The sequence below is a fragment of the Paroedura picta genome, chromosome 8 (assembly GCF_049243985.1).
Source record: "Paroedura picta isolate Pp20150507F chromosome 8, Ppicta_v3.0, whole genome shotgun sequence".
NCBI classification, from domain to species: Eukaryota; Metazoa; Chordata; class Lepidosauria; order Squamata; family Gekkonidae; genus Paroedura; species Paroedura picta.
The window spans coordinates 23,421,997-23,448,399 of NC_135376.1; the positions used below are offsets into that span (position 1 = coordinate 23,421,997).

The window sequence follows — 26,403 nt, forward strand, 5'->3', positions numbered from 1 at the left end:
TTTGTTTGGCCTGAGTCCCACCATGCACATGGTCTTGTGCCTGGGCCACCCCTTTCCCCCTCATTTGCTGGGGGAGTTAGTATAACTTGTCTTTGGGGCAGCGGGAGCCCTCAACCCCCAGCCGCTTTGTGTTTTGATCTTGGAACCTGGGCTAACAGCATTGGCAGTAGGGGCGGACTGGAGAAGGGGCTTGTTCTCCTCCAGGCAGTGCAGGGCATCTGCCCAGAGCTGGACCACTGGCTCTCCAGTCCACCCAAATGGGTTGTCCTCTGCAGCCCTCTCTAGCCTCTAGCCTCTCTGCATCCTTCTCTCATGGGGAGGACAGGCAACCTGGACTTTACCAGCTGCTGCCTTATAAAGTTTGTATTTCCAGCCCTGGCACTACATGTTAGGGCAGGGGTAGTCCACCTGTGGCCAGCATTTGCTGGCAGGGGCTCATGGGAATTGTAATCCATGAACATCTGGAGGACCACAGGTTGACTACCCCAGTGTTAGGGCACACGTGGTGGCCTGGCCCAACAAAGTGTGTCTGATCTGGTCCTAGGAACAAATGAGTCCAACAACTCTGCCTGGGCTACCAATGGGGAGGGGGGGGTGGGAAGCCCTGCCAAGTCTCCGCCAACTTATGGTGGGCTTTTCAAGGGAAGAGACGCTCTTTGCCATCGGCTGCCTCGGCGTTGCGATCCTTGGTTAGCCCGGCTTGAGCGTCTGAGATCTGATCAGACGGGGCCAGCCTGGGCTGTCCGGGGGAGACCTCGGTGCAAATCCCTGCTTCACCCCGGAGCTTGCTGGGCGCCCTTGGCCGGGCCGTGGTGACTGGTGCATTTCCCCTCCGATGCTCACGAAATCTGACGCAGGAATGAAGTCTGCGAGGGGGCGCGCCTGCCCCTTGGACGAAACTTCGCCGCTCTTAAAGGGGCTCTTAAAGTGAAACTTCGCCCTGCGCAACCAAGAGCGCGGCTGGACTCCTGTCCCGCCCGCTAGGTGGCGACCCGAGAGCCTTGCCGGCGCTCCGCTGCGCCATTGAACAATAGAGGCAGAGCCCTCCATGTGCGAGCCCGGCCGCCGCCTCCGCCTCCGCCCCCGGCCGCTCCCCCACCGCCGCTCGGGCCCCGCGAGGATCCAGGCAGGGGCGCCCAGGAAGGGAGGGAGGGAGGGAGGGTCCGCCCGCGGGCAGCGCGCAGCAGGGCATGCTCAGTCGGCGCCGGCAGCGGCCCGGGGCGGGCGGGGAGGGAGCGACTGGGGCGCACCGCCCTCCGCTCGGCTCGGCTCGCCTTGCGTCACATTGATGTTCCCGAGGCGGGGAGGGGCGAGACCGCGCGCGGCGGCGGCGGCGGGCCCGGGGGAAGCGGCTGGGGGCGCCGGGCGGCCCGCTGGAACGCCGCGACTTCTCTCGTGGGACGCCGGCGGGGCCCGATCCGGGGCTGGAGAGCGGGCGGGCGCGGGGAGCCTCGGCGTCCGGCCGGCGCGGCCCCGCTTGGGGGGTCCGGGGAGCGGTCCGCTCGGCGCCCGCCCTTCGATGGTTTGCTCCGACCGCGATGAGCCGCCCGTCCTCCGCCGGACCCAGCGCTAGCAAAGCTTGCGGCAAGCAGCAGCAGCAGCAGCAGCAACACACGCCGTCGCCGGCTGCTGCCCCCGCCGCCGCCGCCGCCCCCAGCGCCGCCGCCGCCGCCACCATCTCGGCTGCCGGGGCCGGCTCGTCCGCGGTGCCTGCCGCGGCCGCGGTGCTGTCGAGCCCTGGCGGCGGGGAGGGCAGCGGGGGGCCGGTGTCGCCCCAGCACCACGAGCTCACCTCGCTCTTCGAGTGCCCCGTGTGCTTCGACTATGTGCTGCCGCCCATCCTGCAGTGCCAGGCGGGCCACCTGGTGTGCAACCAATGCCGGCAGAAGCTGAGCCTGTGCCCCACGTGCCGGGGATCCCTGACCCCCAGCATCAGGAACCTGGCCATGGAGAAAGTGGCCTCGGCCGTCCTCTTCCCCTGCAAGGTAAGCGCGGCCCGAGCCCGCCTCTCCCCCTGCCTGCCCTTGAGGCTGCGGCAGCCCAGCTGCTCTTGCCACCGCCACCTCCAGCATGGCCCCCTCCGGGGGGGGGGGAGGGACCTGCCTCTTAACTCTGGCCTCCAAACGCTGCTTCCCTCTTCGGGAGACCAAGGAATCCAGCGTGGGGAAGTTGTAGGGAGCTCCTAGTATCCTTCCCACCAACCATTTGCCTTCGGTAAATAAGTCTAGTTCCTCCTGCCCCCCCCCCTCTGGGAAAGGCTGGGGGGGGGGGCTTCCCTTGCTGGGCTTGTAAACAGTATCATGGTCTCCCCAAGAAGGCAGATTCTGGCCAACACCCGAATCCTCCGGTGAAAATTAATCTTAAATAACGCTTAGGCCATTGCTGTTTATGGTGTTTGACTTTTAGCAGACTGCCCTGTCAGCCAGGAAGGACCTGGATTGAATCACTGCCTAATTCATGGTCACCAGTCTCTTGGCTCCAGGGTATCATATTGGCCTACCTTACAGGGCTGCTGTATGAACTCTTGGGGTGATGTCAGTCGGATGCCGGCTAACTTGTTAGAATGCACAAGCGATGCACGCGAAGCAGCTTGAACTCTCGGGGCGAGGCACGGTCTACACACACTCGTGTTTTTGTGCATTTAAATAGTAGTCTTACTACAGTAGTACTGCTGTGCCTTCTATAATAAAGAGTCCTTGTGTGTCATATCGAGCTACGGCCTGTCAAAAGGGGGAATGATTTCTAAGGCATTACTGTGTAGAACTAATGCAGCAGCCAGAAAAGTAGCAAGACAGGTAAAATGGAAATGCTGAGTTGGAAATATTATAGGCCAGATGTTTTTGAGTCTCTTTTGGGTGGGGAGTTCCCTAATTGTAGTTCAGAATACAGCAGCACCAAGGTATAGCTTGTGCTAATCCCCTGGAATTCCCTGGCTATACAGGGAAAATATCACACAGGTTGGTATCTTTGGTTTGTGAGTACAGCTTTCCACACCTGTAGGTTGGCAGTAAGGCAGGAATTGTGAGGGACTGTGGCTCAGTGGCAGAGCATCTGCTTAGTATGCCGATGGGTGCAGGTTCAGTCCCTGGCATCTCCAGTTAAAAGGATCAGATAGGCCGAAGGTGATGTGAACTTGAATAGCCATTGCTACTCTGAGTAGACAGTTCTACCTCTGATGGGCCAAGGTCTGATTGATTCAGTAGGTTTGTGTGTACCCAAGCAAGAAGCTGTTTTTGCCTCATCACAAAAGTGCTGCATATTCATAGAATCATAGAGTTGGAAGGGGCCATACAGGCCATCTAGTCCAACCCCCTGCTCAACGCAGGATTAGCCCTAAGCATCCTAAAGCATCCAAGAAAAGTGTGCATCCAACCTTTGCTTGAAGACTGCCGGTGAGGGGGAGCTCACCACCTCCTTAGGCAGCCTATTCCACTGCTGAACTATTTCTTGATATTCCTTGATCTACTCCCTCCCCACATACACCAACCTTCTCCCCCACAAACGGAGGGATGTTTAATTGCCCCCCCCCACTCTGAGAATCAGTAGGAATCAGCAGGAAAGAGAAGAGCCAGGTGTCCTTTCCCTTGTTCTCTGTTAAAAATCCCTCCCCTACGTTTGCGTTATCTCAAGAAATTGAGATTTGAAAACACGCATACTTTGGTGCAAAAGGTTGTTGCTTTTTTGTGCAGAAGGGCCCCAAGTCCAGCTCCCAAGATCCTGAAGACCACCGCTCGGAGTAGTGAGGCATAAGGCAGCTTCAGATGTTTGCCTCTGAGGAGGTGGGGCGTGGTTTTCAAATCAGGGGCTCTGGAAGCTTCCCTGTGAGCAGGGCCTGCCTAGGCCACAAAGCCTGTCTGGAGGTTCTTATTATTTATCGCATGGCGTGTGTGTAGTGTAGCCGGGAGATCCTGGCGTGTGTGTAGTGTAGCCAGGCAAGAGATGTTGGAAGGTGGCTTGCCCCTGCCTGCCCCCACATCATGACCCCTGGAGTTCCTTGGAGGTCTCCCATCCAGATTCTAGCCACGGCTGGCCCTGCTTAGCTTCTGAGATCCATCTGAAAGGGAAGGTTAGCAACCGAGGTCCCAGTGCCGTGCTGATGTGGCTGGGGGCAGCAACAGGCTCTTCGGCCTTTGCTGTCTCACCTGGTTCTGGGTGCGGAGTGGGAGAGAAGAAGAATTTTACAGTGCCATCCGTAGGAGAGTTATACCCTTCTCAGCCCATTGCCTTGAGTGGACTTAGAAAGGGTTAGCTCTCTTGAGGATGGCTCTCTTATAGCATAATGACAATTCCCAGAGTTCCCAGAGAGAAGTGAGCCATTCCAGTTACTCTACTTTGGAACTAGGTTAGGTTGGCTTATGTAAAAACAGACATGCTCCCTCCTCCCAAGATGGTTTGATTCCTCACTCCTCCTACACATGCAGCCAGCTGGGTGACCTTGGGCCAGGCACTCCTCTCAGAGCTCCCTCAGTCCCTCCTGCCTCACAGGATGTCTGATGTGGGGAGAGGAGGGAAAGGCCGCTTGGAGACTCCCTTGATTAGTAAAAAGCGGGGTGGAAAAAAACAGCTCTCTTTCTTTCATCCTGATCCTGTGTATATTTAGTTGAATCTATACTCACCAAGGTCACGGGGACTATTGCTAAGGAAATGCTTCCTGACAGCCCATAGGCTTTTGCACCTGACATCTGTACAGGTACCAATTGTGAAGCCTGTTGCTTCAAAAATAATCTCCGCAAGTGCTAGTCCAAAGGGGCTAGCAGGGCCGGCCTGAGGGACACGGAACTGTGTCAGCACTGCTTCTCTCCCCACATTGGTGCCAGCTGTTATTTCTGCTGTGGAGCATTCCTGTCCTTCCCCTCTGTTTTTTTTTTCTGTGCAGCTCTCCTTTCGCTGGGGAAAACAGCCCTTTGGAAGTGCCCCAAGACACAAGCGAGGTGGCAGGTGGCCGAGAGCAGCTTTCCGATTTTGCTCTTTTAAAATCAGCGCTGATCTCGAGACCCTTTGCTTCTCCCAGACGGGCACGGATGGTGTCCATTTCACATCTGTGGTGCTCCCATGGCACAGGTTGAGCCGATCGATTTGCACTCTAAACTGCTCTAAAGTGACATTGACCCTGAGCTTAAGGTCATGTTGATAAAAAGCAGGGCTGGAGGCAAAGTTCCGCCATTCCCGCTAAATCCACCCAAGGAAGGACTCTGGAAAGGACAGGGAACTTGACCAAATCAGAGAGCTGACCTGCTAACCCAGAATGGGTAGGTGTGGCAGGTACATGAGCCACTGTTTAGGAATGGCAGTGGCGGGGAAGAGGGAGTACTCATTCAGTAGGTTACGATTGACACACTTGCAATCCAGCAAGTCTGACACAGGAAGCTGCCCTGTACTACATCAGCTCCTTGGTCCATCATCATCAGTACTGCCTACTCAGACTGGCAGGGGCTCTCCAGGGTCTTGGGCAGAGAGAAACCTTTCACGTAACCTCCTCCTCAAGCTTTTAAACTGGAGATGTTGCCAAGGATCAGACCTGGGACTTTCTGCATGGCAAGCAGAGGCTGTCCCCCTGAGCCAGGACCAGCGTGAGGGAGTGTCCCACTCTAAACCCACAAACAAGCGAAGGAAATCAGCATGACAGGGAGTTGGTCAGGGCAGACCTCTTCTCTAGGAGACTCTCCCTTTCTATGGGCAGGGAAGGTTTTTGGACTTTGGGCTTTTCAGTCAGGTGAGCGTTGGTGGCATGCACATGTCACCAGAAGTGTTTACATTGTCCAGATGTCATGGCTTCCTCATCTGCTGGGGAGTGTAACACCCAGGATGTGGCCTCTGGCTGGACAATCCTCCATCAAGAAGCCCTGCCACCTCTAATTCTCTTCCAAAAATTGCCAACTGCTCTGTTCCTTTGTCCCAGCGCTAAGCCAACTCTGAGCAGCAGACGTGGGGGCATTTTGTTTTACCCTCCAACAATCTTGCACAGCAGAGGCTAGCCTGTAAGGAAGCAATCAGCCCCTGAGAATCCATGCAGCCAAGCAGGGAACACTAGCCACACATCACTTTCTGCTGGCTGGGGTGGGCACGAGGAAGCCGGGGACTGTTCCAAGGGGCTTGTGGAGATAGACCCTCCTTACCCAGCTGAAGCTGGACTGACTCGGTCTCTCTTCAGCCCCCTAGCTCAGAAAAGCCTCCATCTGGCCCTTGCCTTCTTCCCAGCTCCAAGTCTGCTGAACACTGGAGTGGGAGATGGAGCCCCCTATTCAGGCAGCCTTTGAGTGTAGGCAATTGGAGGCTTGTCTTATGTGCTTTTTTTATGCACAGAGCAGAACTTTCCGAGACCCACCGGGGTAAAGGAGAACTTTTGAAAGTTCCTTGGGGAGGCCACAAGACCTCAGATGCTGCATGCGTGAATGAAACAGGCGTGCAGTCCATTCCCCACGGGCGCCCTTTCAACCACCATCAACTTCAGGAGCCACCCTAAAAGCTCAGGAGGGGCATCTGGAGGCATCAGTGGTCTTCCCTGCAACTCTTTCAGAGCCAGTTTGGATTGCAGCGCAGCAACAGCTGGGCAGATGCCACCGCCCCCACCAACAACTTGACACACAGGTTACGCCTTGTCTGAACTGGGCCGCTCCCCATGCCAGCTCCCCCTTGTTTCCTGACTCCCTGATCTGTGGTGGAGCCGATTCAGACCAAGAACCAAAATCAGATGGCGCCTTCCACTCTGCAGGAAGGGAAGAGACACGGAGGGGACAATGTCCCCTGTCTGAGCTCGCAGGGATACCTCAGCTGCAGCCAGGACTCAGACTCCCTGCCATGACACACGGAAAGGAATGGGCTACCCAGTCATGTATGGGGGCCTGTCAGGTGTTTGACATTTCTCTTGTATCTCAGAGACCCACTACTCTCCTTCACTAATGGTTGTGTGGATTAGACGGTCACCGCGTATGTGGTCTTCTTTTACATGGGGCAATAATCTGATGATAAGTGTCACTGTTGAGGGTTGTTGTGCCTTTCCCAGGGGCTGGATCCGGAGTGTCCCCGGCAGAGGGAAGCCTGGGATTCAGGACTTGGTTACTTTCCTCCTCATACCGGAGCCCACTGAGCCCCTGTGAATTAAAAAAATAACATTGGCAGGTACTAGTCCAAATGGATTCCTTGAGAACTTCTCTCCACATCCAAGCTTTGGCCTCTGCTCACACGTAAGCCTTAGTTCCATGTGTTTCCATTGTCGGAAAGCAGATGTTTTCTCCCTAGGCTTATTTTTGTGTACAAAGCTAGGTTTCATGTATATACTGGGGCCCAAGCCCGTTGCATTCAGGAATATAACGGGTGCTAGATTGGGGGGTGGGGTGGAAGAACTCTGTGGATGGCCTCTCCCTCCCCCCAGGACCTGGAAAGGCTGCAGGCTGGAGGTCCCCAGGCGGGGAACTCACCAGCAGGGGAAGCTCTCTCGCATCAGGGATCTGCAGCCTCTGAGCCTCAGAGGGAAGTGGAAGGAGGAGGGGGTGGTTGGGTGGGGGACGGATGGCGATTGGCTGGCTGCTGGAAAGATAGGCAAGCCTCTTGGAGGAGGAGGCACTCAGGGGCGGGACAGCCACCCTGAGTGGGTGTTAAGAACAAGTGGAACTTAAGCCATGAGACACCAAGGCCTTACTAGAAATATATTATGTGGAACAGATGTGCATCAATCCAACACCCACATTAAACACCCCACATGCATGCTGCTCCTGAGATTCAAGAGTCAAACCTTAGGAACTGGGGGTGGAGGCATAGGGGGAGTGGGAGAGGATCAGTGAGAATGGCCTTCCCCACCCTTTCAGGGTGCAAGCCCATATCAATCTCTTGTGGAAGCAAAGAGACTGTGACTATATTCAGTTTAGCAGATTTCTGATCAGGCCTACCTGTTCTGGATGGTGGTTTGCATTGTGGAAGTTTGACAGACCTCTTAGTATTTGTATTTGTCAGCATTCAGGATCTTCACACAGAAACAAACAGGAATTCATACATGAATAGGAAGGTTAGTGCTTGATTTCAAATGTTAACTCATGTGGAGAAGCCACCAAAATTGTCAACACTCCATAATGCAGATCACGGTGGCCTTTCAAATCTGTTTTTTGTCTGGGTCATCTGAATCTCGGGGTGAGACTCTGCATCAAGGCCGGCAGTCACAGGTGCAGGCGTGGAAAGTGTCATGCACTTGGATCAGTGGCTGTCAGACTTCACACCACTCCTTAAAGTGCTGCCACATGGAAGTGGTTTTTTTAACACCCTCAGTTGGAGACTATAATGTCTTAAACTTCTCTTGCCCAAGTTTTCTGTGGTTGTAATCTGGCAAAATGGATATCCTGCTGTTCAGATTTAGAAGTTCTTCCACTTACGACATTGTTGTGTAAAGTTGTGGATGTAGAGTACGATATAAGAGTGTGCCTTTTTATTGCATCCACATAACTTTCTAGATTTTATCCTGTGAAGTGTATCTTCCTAATTTCTTGTTTTATGAAGGAACAATACGGAGGAACAATGCTTCCTTCTGCTTATCTCAATTTTGCCTCCCTCGGTGTTCCACTGTTCTTCTTTCCTGAAAGCCTCAATAATGAATCCCCTTTTTCTGCTTCCTTTTCTATTTCTACCTACCTGCTACCTTGCTTTCCCTCCCCCCAGCAGCCTGCCCCTGGGAAAACTCTGGCCCAGTTGCACAGTGGCCACCACCCAACCAGGATCCAGTTATGTGGTGGAGGACCTGCAGAAACTTTGCAAGGGGGGTGGGACATCTCTTTCCCTATATCCCTTCTCCACACTATTTCCTCTTTCCCTCCTCCTAGCAGCCCCCACAGCCTCTCCCCTTTCCTTGCCATCTTCTCTCTCTCCTTCACACCCACCCACCAGCCAAGCTTTTATTTGCCTCCCATTATCAGCTGTATTTCTAATTAATGTCCTTAATTTATATACCACCTTTCTTCTCAATGGGAACTCAAAGCAGCTCACATCGTTCTTTCCTCCATTGTCAACACAACCCTGAGAGGTCGGTTAGGCTAAGAGAGCTTATGTGGCAGAATACCTGAATCTCCCAGATCCTAGCCTGGGATTCTAACCACTGCACCACACTTGCTTTTGTGCAGTTGCTGCTGAACAATGACAAGCTGCCAGGCCTGGGAGAGGCAAGTTGCATGGTCACATGTTGCTTGATGGTAGCTGCCAGCCCAGGTGCCACACAGACCATCCTCAAAGGCCAAAACAGGCCTGCAAAGGACTCTGCCTTCTTCCTCTGCCTTTTACTTGAAGGCTGAAAATGCTGTTTTTGTTCCCTAGCGTCCTTACCACCACCACCACTGAAAGGACATTTCTTCCTTAGTTATAGGCACTGCTTCTATTATTTGGGAGGGTTGTATTCCCCCAGTGTAACTTTTATTTGTAGATTTCAGATTTTTCTGCAAACCTAAGGCTTTTCGTAGCTTTGCAGAAAGATCTAGCTCGTGTGTTCACAGGCCCAATCTCCAGATTTAAGTATCCATAAATAGGACCCTGTTGTGGATTAGATATATTGATGTTTTTATTCACACCCAGACCAACATATTTATTCCATTTCCCAGTCTTCGCGCAATCTGTAGAAATGATTATATTTTAAATCTCATTTCTTGATTCATTTGAGCTTCCTGAGTGTGTTAGACTCAATATATGAATTCTGTGCCATGAGAGAGTTCCAGCTGGCATTTATCAGATAGACAGTCTTTCTCTTTCTTGTTTTTAACATAACCTCAGTAAAGTACTGTATGATGCTGGGGGAGCACTTCTTTGGCCCTCAGAGGAAGAGTTGGTTTTGTTGTGCTTCTTCCTGTCTTTAAACAGTTGCTCTTGTGTGCTGAGGACACATGTGGATGCCATGTGGTGAGCATTTAAACACTGATCGGAATGCACCTCCCTGTAGGCTTGTGTTGCATATGAGCAAGGTAACTGTTTTTGGCAACACAGACTCAAGAGGCAGAGCTCTGGAGGAAACATGAAGTGAATGACTGGCCACATCTACCCTTTTAGCCTAAGTTTAAATTGACCAACATATTTTTTTTTTACTGTCTATGAGGAAAATAAGAGAGGGGGTAGGCATGTTGTGTCTGTGGCAAAGCATCTGCTTTGCAGGTAGAAGGTCCCAGGTTCAATCCCCAGCATGGTGGAGCACTATCAGTCAGAACAGACGATAGTAATTTCATAGTATGTATGCAGCTGCCCTTGCACGGAGTCATATCTTCGACTGGACACTGCAGAGTGATTGAGGAAGGAAATCTTGCTCAGAGGTTAGAGCATCTGCTCATCCCAAGTTTGATCCTCACTTAAAAGGACCAGGTCGTAGGGGATGTGAAAGGCCCCCACTGGAGACTCGGGAGGGTAGCTGCCAGTCAGTGGAGCAGGCCTTCTCAACTAGGATTTAATGAAAACCTGGGGTTTCCTGACGGCCCTGAAAGGGTTTCCCGCATGGTTGGGAGTTAATATTTAATATTTTTAAAATCTTGTTAAACATTTATGGTCATGTTGACCTGTCCCCCCTCCCAAAGTGGCCAACAATGGGCCTGGAGGGAAGGGGGGGGGGTCTCAGGGTAGGTGTGTCCACAGCTATGCTTCTCAACTGCATTCTGCATGATCACACCACTTCTGTGGTTTCTCGAAGCCTGAAGAATGTTTCAGGGGTTTCTCAATGGTAAAAAAAAAGTTGAGAAAGGCTGCAGTAGAGGATATCACATCCTCATTCCACTATTCCTTCAAAGGAAACATGAAGTTCTTCTGTTGTGTCCTCACAACCACCCTATGAGGGAGGTTAGGTGAAAGTAGACAACTTTGTAGAAATCCAGCCAGTGAATTCCCTAGTACAATAAGAAGTTGAACCTTGGTCCTCCTGATCTGGGTCTAGCAATCCAAACAATACACTGCTCTGGCATGCAAGAGTCACTTCACACATTACACAGAGGCACACCTGGGGCTTAGGTACACTTGAAGCATCTGAGGTTTACCTCAAAAAGTAAAGTGGCTTTTATGGGTTGATTCCAAAAACAAGACCAAAATCCATGTAATCTATAGAACCAACCCAATTTAAACAACACTCTCTGCAAACTCACTCACCATAGTTCATCATGTTACAAAATTTAAAAAGATAGAAGGGTAGCAGTCCAAAACCTCAATCCATGATCTTAAGGTCTGATCTCACAAGCATGCTGCTTCTTTATTGGTTGAGATGGTACAGGTAGAGTTCCCGAAGGCAGGGGTGGTCTTTCTGACCATGTCACAACATGCTAATCGGAAGAGGGGTGCGCTCAGAAATTTGCACACATGTCCATCGTATGAATAACCACATTGAGGTTTTTGGGGGTTTGCCTGAGCATTTGAGGCAGGTACATTAGAAAAGAAACCATGTTGTTTATTTGCATTTTTTGGTTTCCTTTTGCCAGACACTCAAAATAGTAGTGACACTCATCCCTATTAATACTCATAACTTTTTGAGTACCTAAAGCAGTTTACATACTCTCCCAGTAATGGTTGCAAGAGAGGCCAGAGTTAATATACCCTTTTTGTAGGTGGGCAAACTGAGGCTTAGTTACTGTGGCTTGCCTAACAGCACTTCTCACTTAAGAACTGTGCTTTCCATGTTGCATTTTTGGCATCTGCAAGCACGTAACCCTGACTAGACTTGTTTTTGTGTACAAAACTAGGTTTCATGCATATATGTGCATAAATCCAACACTCATGTTCAGTATCCATGCAGAACCTGTCTAAGTATCAATTAGCTGTGTCACCTCCAAGTGTCTTGGAGGCATGTGCTTGTGCCATTGTAGAGTTAATTTTGGGGGGTCCTCATAAAAGGCATACCCAGGGCTTCCGGTTTTGGAATTTGCTTTCGGTCAGCCCACAGCCTCTGCCACTGCAGCTCCAGACGACTCATGTAAGCAGAACTTCGTATTGTTGTTTCATAACCTTGGAGTCCTCATGCTTGCTAATGAGGTCTGAGACAGTGGCTTGGGTCCTGACTGAAGGGGTTTTTTCCCCCCTGGAATGCTGTTCCAGAGAACCTGGAGGATTGGAGAAAGAAAGGGGAAATTGGCAAAAATCGATCACACACACTGCCTATGAAAAAGTTAGGCAGAAGCCTATCCTGTGTAGCAGTTCGTGAGTATTGAAGACCGTGTGAGAGAGACGTTGTTGCCTTTGTAGGGCATATTTACCTTCTTGTTATCTGTATTCGCCTTGTTCTCCCAGAGGTGATAGTGGGGGGGGGGGGGGAGTGTCCATACTGCAAGGGAGATGATGCCTCTGTCGCACCACCTTCAGGCCTCAGAAAAACAATATGTCTCCAGCCTGCAGGCACCATCTGAATGTAAGGGCAGGATGAGACCAGATCTCACTCCAGCAGACCAGCTCCTCCTGAAGACCTGGGCCTCTTCGCCATACTAACGCCCTTTTAAGGATCTCTCTAATTAGCGTGGAATTCTTAATCTGGGGGAAAAGCTAGAATCAACCAATTAAACATGCATATCAATTGGAAAGCGGTGACTAGGGATGTCAGCCTTTTTATCGGTCCTGATCCTGTGCCTGATACTTTAAAAACCTAGCCAGCAAGCTTCTTGATACTACAGTGATAACTTGAAATGAGCTTCAGCTACTGCATCCCTGTGAGCCAGGGTGCTATTTGGGTACAAGGAAAGCTGACTGTGCTACTGGTTTCATGTGAGTTTCAGTCCTCCTGCTGCCTTGGGTTATTTTTATTGGTTGTGGTTTGCATAAATCCTTTGCTTCAATCGTTGTGATGGCTTCTGAGCACCTCATTGTAGTCTGAAACTTTTATTATGGATTTAGTACATTTTATCCAGCCTTCCCTCCAAAAAGCTGCATGTTGCATACCTTGTTCTCTTCCACTTTATCTTCCTCTTTATCTTCACAAGGACCTTGTGAAGTAGGTTTGGAAAAGATTATGGTGCATAATCACCTGTTTTATGGCAAGGTTTTCCCCCTGTTTTCCTTTCCCTGTCTGACTGAGCCAGCCTAGTAATGTGTTTTCTTCTTTGCTGAAGAACTCTGGCTGTCCCACCCTGCCACAAGATGATATTTTGGCTGTTGGCTCAGCCCAGGAACCTGTGGGAAGGATCAGGTGCCTGCTTTAACTTACACAACTTAAATGGTACTCAAAGCATTTTGACATTCAAAAATAACAAAAAAATTCATTTATCATAGAAGAGAAAGGTCAGGTGAAACCAGGGGTTGAGCATTCTGAGGTAAAACCAGTGCATACACAGACTTTAGTTTCTATGTTTCAGGCTAATTAGACTTTCTTAAGTTATTCAGAGTGTTTTAAATCTTTATGTTGAGAAGCTTTTGTTCTAGTATTTTCCCCAAACTGTCCACTTTCTTTTAGTGATCTCTCATTCTTTTGGTTTCCAGAAGACTGGTATACTCTTTTTAGTACCAACCCCTTTGTCTTGAAACTCCAGTACTCATCTTGAGTTTTTAACTGACTCTCAAGGTTTCTAAAGGCAGTTTCTAACCACAACAGACCAGGGATCTCTGCACTCCTCAGAGCTAATTTTCTGTTTGACTGGGTAGAAAAATTATCCTCTCACTAGAAAATATATCTCCTTTCCTTGGCCTGAATGAGAATCTCCATCTAACTACCTCTCACTGACAATCTTCAAGCAGTGGCTGGATAGATACTTATCCTGGATTCTTGAGGCTGATCCTGAATTGAGCAGGGAGTTGGACTAGATGGCCTGTATGGCCTCTTCCAAATCTATGTTTCTATGATTCATCTGTGCCAACTATCTCCCGGTTCTCCCGTCTGTGTTAAACTGCTCTCAGTCAGGTCTGACTTGCAAAACTGCCAATACTCAACTCTCCTCAGCTAAGGCTGAAATCAGACTGAATTATCTTCAGCATCCTAGTCAGACGTTTTTCTCTGTCCAGCTGATGCTAACCAATCAGATTGCTTGGAACAGCCTGTCACTCAAGGCTACCTGGCTCTGTGACAAATTAACACTTCACAGTCATGTATTTATTTAATTTCTATACCTCCCCCCAGCAAGCCGGCTCAGAGCAGTGTACATCAGTTTTCCATAACATTTAAGTTTAGAGTTAAAATTAAGTTATAAATTAAAACCAGTTGAGCAACTATATCTGCAACCCACAGCCCCCTAGCCTCAGGTTTTCTGGGGCTAGGGAATGGCCTGGGTCCCTTACAAGTAGGGAGGGCCCCCATAGATGGTACTTGTTTGTATCACACTTCTAAGCCTTTAAAAGTGCAGTCAGTCACACAGGGTTGTGTCTCCAGCTCTTGGGTGTCTGTCTTCATAGCTGAAGAGTCACAGTGTTGTACCACTTTGCAGAAATTCTTATTAAATCTCAATCTGTCTGCCAAACCCTGCCTCCACAGGGGGTTGCAAGATAAAATGCTTCTCTGCATTCCTTAGTAGAAGGCTAGGGAATAACAAATTAATGAAATCAACTCTGCACTGCGCAGTAATAACCTTACAGACAATCAAAATCCCTCTCTTGTTTGTTGTACTGAAAACCTTGGGCCGTGAATACAGCTTCTCCACCGTTTAGCAAGACAGCTGAGAGTCAGCTACCTCAGATACTTTTGCCATCTGTTATCAAAGGTAGGCACATTAATGAACAAAAGCTTTTGCACAAAAATCAGCATGGATTCTGTAAGGGAAGATCCTGTCTCACTAACCTTTTTAAAGTTCTTTGAGGAGGTTGAACAAACAGATGGACACTGACCAGGTAGGCGTTGTTTACCTAGACTTCCAGAGAGCTTTTGATAAAGTTCCTCATCAAAGACTACTAAGTAAACTCGGCAGACATGGGATAAGTGGACAAGTCCTCTTGTGCAGTGGTCCCCAACCTTTTTATCACCAGGGACCGGTCAACGCTTGACAATTTTACTAAGGCCCGGGGGGGGGGGGTAGTCTTTTGCCGAGGGACGTTGCTGCTGCTGCCTGAGCCCCTGTTCCACTTGCTTTCCCCCTGAGACCCCTGACTTTCTGCCGCCCGCTGGGGGGTGCTGCGAGCGGCTGCGCAGTGCCACGCCGATGGAGAGCCCCAGCCATGGCTGCTGATGGAGAGCACCAAAGGTGAGCCAGTGGCAGAGTGACAGGGCAGCCCCCAAGGCAGCAGCCAGGGAGGAGGATGAGAAGGAGCTGCAGCCTGGTACCGACTGATCAACGGACTGGTACCGGTCTCCGGACCGGGGTTGGGGACCACTGCTCTTGTGGATTAAATACTGATTAATTAGCAGGAAACAGAGAGTGAACACAAATAGGCAGCTTTCACAGTGGAAGGTGGTCAGCAGCAGGGTACTGCAGGGCTTGGTACTACATCAGATGCTTTTTAAATGGTTCATTAATGAGTTGGAGTTGGGAATAAACTGAAGTGGCTAAGTTTGCAGATGACACTAAGTTGTTCAGGGCAGTGAGAACCAGGGTGGAATGCTTAAGTACTCAGAGGAATCTGGAAAGAGCTCGTGGAATCATGGTAAATAACTCACTGAAGATGTGAAGAAGGAGGAGGAGGAGGAGAAGAGCTTTATCAGTGCTGTGGCGAGCCCAAGGTCACCCAGCTGGCTGCATGTGGGGGAGCACGGAATCAAACTCGGCTCACCAGATTAGAAGTCCACGCTCCTAACCATTACACCAAGCTGGCTCTCAATTTTAAAAAGGCAAATGGTAATTAAGATGTAGAATTCACTGCCACAGGAAGTGGTGGTAGCTACAAGCATGGCCAGCTTCAAGAGAGATGGGATAATGAGCCTCAGGGGAGGGCAGTATATAAATACAAAATAAATAAATGGAAAAGAAGTCTATCAGTGGGGGCTAGCCACAATGTATAGATGAACACTCTGTCTAAACTAGGGGTAGTCAAACTGCGGCCTTCCAGATGTCCATGGACTACAATTCCCAGGAGCCCCTGCCAGCAAACGCTGGCAGGGGCTCCTGGGAATTGTAGTCCATGGACATCTGGAGGGCCGCAGTTTGACTACCCCTGGTCTAGACTCTAGGGCAGTGATGCTCTGCATCCTTGGTGCTTGGGATGCAGAAGTAGGAGGACTTCTGGAGTTCTGGCCCCACTGGTGGACCTTCTGATGGCCCCTGGGTTTTGACCACGGTGTGATACAAAGTGTTGGATCAGATGGGTCACTGGCTTGATCCAACACGACTTCTCATGTTCTAATGATGTCTTTCCCCACTCAGGGAACATCACACCACAGCTCTCATTCTCACTTTACATATCAATAGGTCTGCTTGGTTTACAGAATGTTGCTTCTTCTAGCCCCAGCTACGTATTCCTGCTTCATTCCCCTCTGGGGTTTACATTTGACCAGCCATGGATGCTCCTGTTCTTCTCAGCTGTCAGTGTGAGAAGCTCTCTTTCTAGCTGAAAGTCTCTGGGGACGCTGAACTCTACATCGGAATGTCAGTTCCTTGCTTACAGGGTGCAATCCTGACAGACAGTCAGGGGAGTTACCATACAGTCCTCACCATGTTTACTCAGAAATAAGCCCCATTGAGCCCAGCGCTGCTTACTCCCTTGTAAGCATTAGGATTGCCACCTTTGCTGCCGATGATAAAATTTTGCATTGCAGAACCTTTAATTTGCAGTGTAAGGGAATAGCATTGCACAAATGCTCGCCTATATTAGTTTTGCAATTAGCTATGTGCCCAGCGCAGCATGAGCTGACCTATACAGCTGCTGAGACTGCAATTAGCAGTGATGGGGAGAAAAGGAGAATTTTTACAGAGCATCTTGGAGAGAAACTTGGAATAAATGAAAATAGCCGGAGAAGCAGGAGAAATTAGCCAAGGAGCTAGGGTAGGTCAAAAAATGTTAATCGGATTTTGAGCTTTCAGGGTTTGCAGGGTGTGACAGGAAGTTCTAACTAGGGGCACCAGTGATTCCCGTGAGAAAAGCATGTTACTAGGCTGATTAGTGTTGAGGCACAGTGCTCAGATAATTTGTGCAGGTGCCAAAATCTCCTGTGGCATTTTCAGTGGATTCTGGGGCATGTGAGCATTTCCCCAAAGCTTTGCAGCCTTGGGGTGCGTTTTTTGGGTTACTTGTGCAACTAGGCCAGCTTTGCCATAGATCCTAGTGATTCCTTTCCCCCACCAGTCTTTTAATACTGGATGGACAAGATATAGACTTATCAAATAAAATTACGTAGGAGTAGCCAACAATCAAGGGGGCAACATAAATAAATAAATGTACAAGCCATCTGCAAAGGAGGAGGAAAAGGGCCAAACTGGATTCTTGGTACTTGTCTGAGTGCATTTTCCCCTTTTGTATCAGTCTTGGCACCTGTTCATGTCCGTCCGTCCATCCTGTTCTCCCTCCCTGTAACAGTGTGCCCGATAATAGATGCTTGGAGATTGTGCAGGGAAACGGGAATGCTTGAATTGGTGATAAACTTTGCACCCATAGACCCTAATGTAAACTTTGGCTCCCAGTGATCTGAACACAGCTGAGATCTCTGCAGTTGCAGTTTACAAGTTGGGAGCACTCAAGGAATTGTGGGAGAGGGAAATATTTTGGAAATTCCCCCCTCCCCATGTCCACCGCTTTTTGATTCTGTAAGCTCTCAGGAGATTCAGTAGGCTCATTCCCCTCAGCTTACTTCAATCTGGCTCATGGGAGTTGTAGTTCATGGACATCTGGAGGGCTGCAGTTTGGCTACCCCTGCTTTGGCACATAGTTTCTAACCTGAAAGTTCCCTCCTCCTTGGGGAAGAGTGGTGTGTCTAGACAATTCTCTCTGGATCATCCTTTCTAGGCAGATGAGTCACTCTCAGTGATCATCATTGCTGGCTGCGGGAGTGAAGTGATAAGAATGGCACTGAAACAGGTCAGCTCTATTATACGTCATTAAGCCCTAATAGGCCACAATACAGAAGGTTCCTGTCTACAGGGCCATCTGGAGAGCCGGGCTGCTGCTGCTTCGCTAGGCCTTCCTCAATACCTGCCAGATCCTCCACAATGTGCCTCTGTCGCTCCAGGCGGGCTCAGAGATAGACAGCCAAGCTTTACAACTTGGACTGCAAAGCCAAGGTCCTTTGACCGGGCTGCGAGAGAATCCCTTAAAACTGTGGATATACGGTGTAAGGTCGGGCTTGTAATCCAGGATGCCTGCGCTCTGTGCCAAAAAGCATTGCATTCCAAGGAAATCGGAAACGTGGCGCTGTCTATGCATTATTCACAAGTGGGCTTGCTGAAAAGGCTTCATTTGCATAGGAGGTTGTATTGCCGTTTCCATTCAAAGAGAATGGACTGAGGAGAAGGCGGGAGGGGGAGGGGTTAGGAGGGAAAGTGCTGGGTCAGGGACAAGAGGATTTAGACATTGGCAGAGACCCAGACTTCTTTCAGGAAACATTTCAGGCATGTTTCACAGACACATTCTATATGAGATGTGCTTCTTGCACACATATGAGCATTTTAGAGCATTTACTGAACAGCAAACAATGCTTTGGCTTACCAAAGGGCTGCACAGTAGCTGTTTACAATTTTTCTTGGTCCCCTCCATGCTTTGCCAAGGTTTAGGCCGGGTCCCTTTAGTAAAAGCTTATGCACTTACTTGGATCCAAACCAGGATGCAGCTCCCAGATGTGGGAGAAGAAAACTAAGCAGTTTACTTGTTTGGGAGAACATTTTTCGAGTGCGGAGCTAAATTTCTCAGATGCCCCAACCTGACCAGCCCTGATTAGCCTGATCTCATCAGATGTCAGAAGCTAATTAGGGTCAGCCCTGGCTGAAGTTTGGATGGGAGACTTCCAAGGAATACCAGGGTTGTGATGCAGAGGCCAGCGATGGCAAAGCGTGTTTGAACCTCTCTTCCCTTGCAAACTCTATGGAGGTTGCTGCAAGTCTGCTGTGATGATGACAACGAAGGTTTCTCCAGAATTTGTCGAGCAGCAAAACACTGCTTTCCTTTCTGCAAATGTAAGCCTCATTTTTGCCATGCATTGTAATGTTATCCTTGGCAAGCTCAGCACAAAATCCTACATTCTGCACACTACACAATTACTAAGCAACTAATGTAGCTTAGCAGGCGAGGCATAGTGGGCAGTGCTTCTGTTGCATAATGTCCCTTGGCAAGACGAAATGATAGCCACTAGGCCCGGAAGAATTGAGCATGACCAAACAAACAAACGAAATGCCTGGAACTGGAATAATGCACACAAAATATTTAACATATTTCAAGTGCTCATTGTGTAGGTGGACTCCGGAATGTTTACAACAGCCCAGTAAGGTAGGCCCAGTAATATTCCCATGGATGGGCCGAGAGATTAGTCTCGTGATTGGCAATTGCACAAGGGGACAGGGCCCTGAACCAACAGCTATTCTTGCATATGTACCAGTGAAGAACAGAGGATAGGGAGGAACATAAACTGGGATGGTGTGACAATTTGAAGGAAGAAATGCATTTTACAGCGAAGGAAGGAAGCAACAGAAGGTCGGTTTTGAAGGCAGTCTTACATCTGCTAACAACGTGTGTCCCGTTCCCCAACGCAATGCTTTCTTTTGGAAATCAAGACTCCCTGCTGATATGGGAGCAATATTGGTCGATGTGCAATTATTGGAAACTTGAAGAGTTTTGTAATTCAAAGTAACTAAGCAGCACTTTAAAAAACTTCATTTGCTTTATTACGAACGCTTAAAACTGCAATCCCAGTAGCAGGCGCATCCCGTTTTTCAAGCCGCAGCCACCGATGGGGATTATGCTCTCTGAGCGATTCAGCGACTGCCATGAACATCGCGCAAGTCTTGCAAACCTAATTAATTTTTAACAGCTAGTGAGAATGTTCACAAGGTTTGGCGCACAGCATCTACCAGCCACTCAGAAATCACATGCCAATTTAAAAGCTTCCTGCTAAAAGACTTTCTGTGTAGCCATCCGTTTCCAGTTAAGTATTTAAAGGCTAAGAAACTTCCTGAATCCCTTTGTGCATGTTAAGGGTGTCTAGAGAGCCCAGTTTTTAATACTGAGCTCTGTGTAAGTAAACATTTAGATTATGAATTAAAATTCGACAACCTTACAGTTTTATCGATGTGAGAAGCAAGTTTAAAGCGGCTTCAACGTGATACACAAAGGGGATCTTTTATGAATTTCAATAAACCCGATTAGCTGCCTGTCACTCTGTTCTGGAGACATTTTTTTAAGGATCTGGGGTGAGTGATACATTTATTTGTATATAGCCACAGGCCTTTACATAATATAAAATACAAATTTATAACCAGTAAAGTAGAATAAGTGCGCAAGAGTATTAAGAGCCTGCCTGAAGGGTAATAATGTTGGCCCTTATTTTCCTTGCAGCCAAAAAGAGCAGTTTTATATGTTACTTTATTAACCTGGTCAGATAAAAGATAGACTGTCTATTCAGCAACAGAGGGGAGGTTAGAGCCCCTTAAGATTTCATTGAGGAATTTGGCCCTGGGTGAGAGGTGTCTTAATTGAGTAATAAAATGCTGTTTGTTTCTTGCCTACATACCAGGATTCTAAACCAGGCTCTCTAGGATCCTGGTATGCAGGTGAAAAAGTTTATTAAAGTAGCTGCTTCAAGAGCTGCAACAAATTTGAGTCAGTTTCAAACCAACAAGGATTTCCTCTTGGTGGATCTGGAGGAAGGTCATGTAGAGCAGAATTTCACAGGCTGATCCTCAGTTTCTTCGTCCACCCGACTGTAGCCTCTCTCGTACGCACTGCACATACCAACCTAGCACAACCCTGCTTATTCAAAAGTTCAGTGTGATATATGTGTTGGTGAGTGTGTCCAGAATTGCAGTTTTAACCAATATACTGGGCCGATGCCACACTACGCTGCCACTTAATTCTTGATTAAGAGTGGTAATAATGTTGCACAAACTGCTGTTCCGGCTGTTATGGTTAATTTTGCAGTCATAACAATTTGCAGTCGTTAACAAGAGCCTCTGGTGGCAGAGATTTGTAAGGCAGCAGACATGCAGTCTGAAAGCTCTGCCCATGAGGCTGGGAGTTCAATCCCAGCAGCCGGCTCAAGGTTGACTCAGCCTTCCATCCTTCCGAGGTCGGTAAAATGAGTACCCAGCTTGCTGGGGGGTAAACGGTCATGACTGGGGAAGGCACTGGCAAACCACCCTGTATTGAGTCTGCCATGAAAACGTTACAGGGCGTCACCCCAAGGGTCATACCTTTACTTTGACCTTTAACAATTATGGAAGCAATGCAAGACCTTTTCATTCCAGAAAGATCCGAGTAGTCCAGGGACGTCTAGAGGTAATCTCATTCGTGTTTAGTTTTTTAAAAATATTTTACTTCTATTTTGAAATGTTACTGCCTGACTCGTGCGCTATACCACTTAGCATGTTAAATGAGAACTGGGGAGAGATTCAAAGCCACACTCACCCATGAGGCCCTGAGCCAGTTAAGCCTCACAGGTTGTTGTTATAGCGTAGAAGACAGTAGAAACCACAATGCTCCTTGGAATTAGGGTGGGATAAAAATGTAACTTGATAGACCACTAAAGAGTGCCTATTGTAATCGGTATATCAGATTTTGCAGTTGAAAGTAGTGAAAATACAAATGACCTTTACCATACTGTGGCTTTTATATTTCAGCAGCTATCCTGCATGTGAAACACATGTTATCCATCCTTCCTTCCATATTCCCAAAAAAGACAGTACCAGGAACTTGGCATTTACTTGTAATTGCTTGGTTTAAAGCCCGATGATTGGTAACTGTGAGCTACTGAGAAGGAAAGTGTGTGGGGCAATTATATTCTCATAAACGGTGGGAGAATAGCTTAGGGCAGTAAGTAAAGGGTCTCCATGATCAATGTTCGTGAAAGTCCTCTTTACACTATTTGAGTTGTGAGGTAACTACAGGGGAGAGGCAATGCCAGGCTCCAGGTGGGACCTGGGAATCCCCTAGAATTATAGCTCATTTCCTGGCTAAGGAGATAAGTTCCCTTGGAGAAAATGGCTGCTTTGGAGGGTGGTCTCTCTGGCACTCTACCCCACCAAGGTCCCCCCGCCCCAAATCCCGCCCACTCCTGGCTCCACCCCCAAAGTCTCCAGGTATTTCCCAACCCAGAGCTGGCCAGCCTAGCGTATTCAGGCCTCTCAGCCCACACCCAGCCATCCCAAGGGGGAGCCCTAGCCATGGCGGCCGCTGGAGAGCACCAAAGGTGAGCCGGCGGCAGAGTGGCAGGGCAGCCCCCGAGGCAGCAACCGAGGAGGAGGACGAGGAGAAGCCATGGCCCGGTACCAACTGATCCACGGACCGGGACCAGTCCCCGCACCGGGGGTTGGGGACCACTGCTGTAGCCCACAGCAATGAAATGGCTGCTTTTCTAGGTTAACATGAAAAGCAGTGGTCTTCAACGTGGTACTATTGGCAACCATTTTATTATTGGTCCTGTCTCACATGGCGCAGCCAATTTATGGTGGCACCTACCATAATTTCTCAAGCCACCATAAATGTCCCCAGGCTCAGGGGAAGTGGTGACCCCCAAATTTAAAGGCCTGGCCCATCTCACCCAATCATGAAGCCTGGCCTTGTAGTGATAATACGGCAAGAGGGGAAGTTAGTGGCTCGCCCATCCATTCTGAGTTTGTGAAACTAATAGTTCTTAAAACTATTTGTTATTTTATACTGCTTGATGCTGGGGGTTTGTATCCACTTTACAATATACATTGTCTGTACATACTATACAAGCCATTAAAAGTTTTGATTGGTTGATCTGCTGCTCTAACATTTGTCGATCATTTTTATAATCCACTTGTCCAGTGCTTAGTTCCCAACGAAGCTCAGGAGGCACATCTTAAAAGGCACTTACATGCAACTTAATCTTCGTACCAAAACCCAGCCCAAACAAGGTGATAAGAATTTACATGTCAACTTAAACAGATATTCTATTATTTACATAAAATGATGTCTCTTGTCTATTCAGGAGAACGTGTCCTTCCTCCAGGATTTGCCAGAACCGAGACACGGACATCTTGAAGGCCAGACAAAACTTGAAACCAACTCCCAAAGAAACCCTTGTGCTAACAACCTTGCTTTCTTCTTTCGTCTCCTTGCAGTATGCCACCACCGGCTGTTCGCTGACACTCCACCATACAGAAAAGCCCGAGCACGAAGACATCTGTGAATACCGCCCTTACTCCTGTCCATGTCCCGGTGCCTCCTGCAAGTGGCAAGGTTCCTTGGAAGCGGTCATGTCACACCTCATGCACGCCCACAAGAGCATCACCACCCTGCAAGGAGAAGACATTGTCTTCCTCGCCACAGACATTAACTTGCCGGGAGCCGTCGACTGGGTGATGATGCAGTCTTGTTTCGGGCACCACTTCATGCTGGTGCTGGAGAAACAGGAGAAATATGAGGGCCACCAGCAGTTTTTTGCCATCGTCCTGCTGATCGGCACCCGCAAGCAAGCAGAGAACTTTGCCTACAGACTCGAACTGAATGGCAACCGGCGGAGGCTGACCTGGGAGGCCACACCGCGGTCCATCCACGATGGTGTGGCAGCGGCCATCATGAACAGCGACTGTCTTGTTTTCGACACTGCCATAGCACACCTTTTCGCAGACAATGGAAACCTCGGGATCAACGTCACTATTTCTACATGCTGTCCGTGATACCTCTGTGTCATTACTGAGACGGAGGTGGTTGTCTGGACATGGTGGCTTTTACCATTCATGGTTTTTAAAATGTATTCAACTATGTCTTCGTAAGTCGTAGGGTTCTTCCTTAGTCTGCCATTTTGTAACTCCTCCCCTCCCTTCTTGGGTTCTTTGGTAAAGCACAGATCACAGGGCAGTAAACTGATAGAAGATGAGTTTATCCTGTTAATTGGAAAAAGAAAGAAGGAGCTTATTTTTTTAAACACACTGGCTGTGTTGTTGTTTTTTAAGAGATGGGATCCATTGTCGAAAAGCAAAGTTTTGTATAACAGATGAAATAGGAGGTACATCAAAAAAAAATTCAGCTTATGGGTATTAAGGATGAGGGGATGAGAGTCTTGATAAGCTAAAATGGAACATGGCATATACAGCTTTGGAATTCTCCTGGCACAAGCCCTTGCATGCTGATGCCCTAATACCTCAAGGAGAGTGGCCCACCCCTGCTGTCATTTGTCAACATACAGGAAATTTGTAATGGTGCAGGAGCATTACAGTAGAACACCATCGCTCCAGGGTTCCACCAGCTTGTTCCGCTATGGTCTCCGCTGCCTCTGGAGGAAAATGAGGCCATTTTTCATACGGGCCTCGTCAACCAGGATTGCAGGGTGGGAATTGGGGAAGATTTGCTTTCGTAGTGGAAACAGTGATACGGGAACAGGAGGCACTTGGCCCTCCTCTTCCTGTGCTTCTGTCGGTTATTTATTATTTTATTTTTTAAAATAGGTTTGCCCTGTGACAAGAAAAAATGTTTCACCCACTTCGTCATCCTTTCATTTCAGCAAGAGCTGAAGAGGCTCAGTGCTTTTGTGAGAGCTGCTTTGGTCTGGATTGCACACACTCACACTCACACACACACACACACAAGCCCCGAGATGTTTTTGAGCCGTTAAAAGCAGACCCCATCTATAAATATCTCCTGATTGTTTACATGTGGCTGCCCTTTGGGAAGACATACTTGACATAGACATTGTAAAGACTGGCTAAGATGACATGTTACTGGCCTGTGTCTTGTCCTTTTTGCTATTTAAGCATTTTTTTCCCCTTGTGGTTGCCATATTTACTCTAGTTTTTTAAATAAATATTTTGCAAAAATAACCGTACAGGCTGTTCAGTTGTCTAGAAAAAGAACTTGCTCGTCGGTCAAAGAACAGCATCCGTGCCCTGCTAAAGTTGACTTGCGTTGGCTGGACACCCCAAGATATAACTCAGTGGTCAAGGGTATGCTCTGCCTTCATAAAACCACTGGTTAAAAAAAGAAATCTCACGGGACACAGCTGGGTAAAACCTCTCTTTGGAGCCTTGGAAGCACTACTGGTCTGGTAGACTGGCTGTTAGAGTCAGTGTAAGGCAACAGGTCAACCTCCTTCCGTCCTGCCATTTCTCCCTTGCACTGCACAGCTTGGTCTCCCAAACATGCTTTACAATGTCCCATTCCTTGCCCCCCAACTCCATTTACACCATTTCAAACAGCTATCACACAGGCCTGATCTACATCTGTGGGAGAATGAGGTGTTAGATGGTTGAAGGATTGTTGAAAGAGCCAGCTTGGTGTAGTGGTTAGGAGTGCGGACTTCTAATCTGGCGAGCCGGGTTTGACTCCCCGCCCCTCCACATGCAACCAGCTGGGTGGCTTTGGGCTCGCCACAGCACTGATTAAGCTGTTCGGACCGAGCAGTAATCTCAGGGCTCTCTCAGCTCCACCTACCTCACAGGATGCCTGTTTTGGGAAGAGGAAAGGGAAGGCAAATGTAAGCCGCTTTGAGCCTCCTTCAGGTAGAGAAAAGCGGCATGTAAGAACCAACTCTTCTTCTAAATGGGCTGCATCACAGGGAAGAGCAGTGGTAGAGCATCTGCTTTATATGCAGTAGTCCCAGGTTCAATCCTTGGCAGGTAGTAAGTGAAGTCAAAGACTTCTATCCAAGATACTGAACAGCTATCGGCTGTCAGAGTAGGGAATATTGTCCTTGATAGACAAGCGAGATGACTCTGGATAAGGAGACCTTGGACTGCAAGTGATAGAATCCATGTCCAAATGCTTCTTTGCCTAAACAGAAAAGTAGTAAAGCAAGAAGAAAGCTTCTAGTCCATCTGTTGGTTTACTATGCTGGGCTTTCTTCCTGTTTGCAGGAAGTTATTAACAGGGAATATTCCCAAATGAGAACCTTCATGATCTTACACATGCAGCAGGAGGGGCCATTTTACCACCTTCAACAACCTTAGAGAATAGTGCCTCTTTGTACATACAGCATTCCTGGAAAATGCTCAGCTCAGAATACATGGTTCGACTTCCATTTTATCCTCCCAACCAGGGGTAGTCGACCTGCGGTCCTCCAGATGTCCATGGACTACAATTCCCATGAGCCCTGCCAGCAACGCTGGCAGGGACTACCCCTGCTCCCAACAACACTGGAAGTTAGGCTAGGCCAAGAGGTAGTGACTGGCCCCATCTCACCCAGCCACCTTCCTAGTTGATGGGATCTTTGCAGTCCTTGTCCAACACACTAACTGCTAAACCACACTGTCTTTTGGTGTGCCACAGTGGCTTAAGGGCTGAGTGATGAACTGGGAAATACTTGACCAGAAGTTTGACTGTGCCATGAACTTACTAAGCAAGTCACTGTCAGCCTTCACCACCATCCCATCTGTAACACATGGATCATCGTTAATGGACTGTTAGAACAGTGGTTCTTCCTAATGCTGTGGCCCTTTAATACAGTTCCTCCCAACCATA

At 48.7% G+C, this 26,403-nt stretch overlaps 1 protein-coding gene across 1 annotated transcript; it reads left to right on the plus strand.

The window, feature by feature from the left end:
- The first annotated feature begins 1,169 nt into the window (after positions 1-1,169).
- SIAH2 (siah E3 ubiquitin protein ligase 2) lies at positions 1,170-24,767 on the plus strand. Its single transcript, XM_077348687.1, has 2 exons — positions 1,170-1,985; positions 23,070-24,767. Exons 1-2 carry the CDS (start codon positions 1,539-1,541, stop codon positions 23,625-23,627), a joined length of 1,005 nt encoding a protein of 334 aa, XP_077204802.1. The 5' UTR covers positions 1,170-1,538; the 3' UTR covers positions 23,628-24,767.
- Positions 24,768-26,403: the final 1,636 nt, after the last annotated feature.

Excerpts from the sequence above, each read along its gene's own strand:
- SIAH2 (XM_077348687.1), top strand. The coding sequence starts at position 1,539 with ATGAGCCGCCCGTCCTCCGCCGGACCCAGCGCTAGCAAAGCTTGCGGC. Across the intron at positions 1,986-23,069 it reads CCGTCCTCTTCCCCTGCAAG|TATGCCACCACCGGCTGTTC; the intron begins GTAAGCGCGGCC and ends GTCTCCTTGCAG.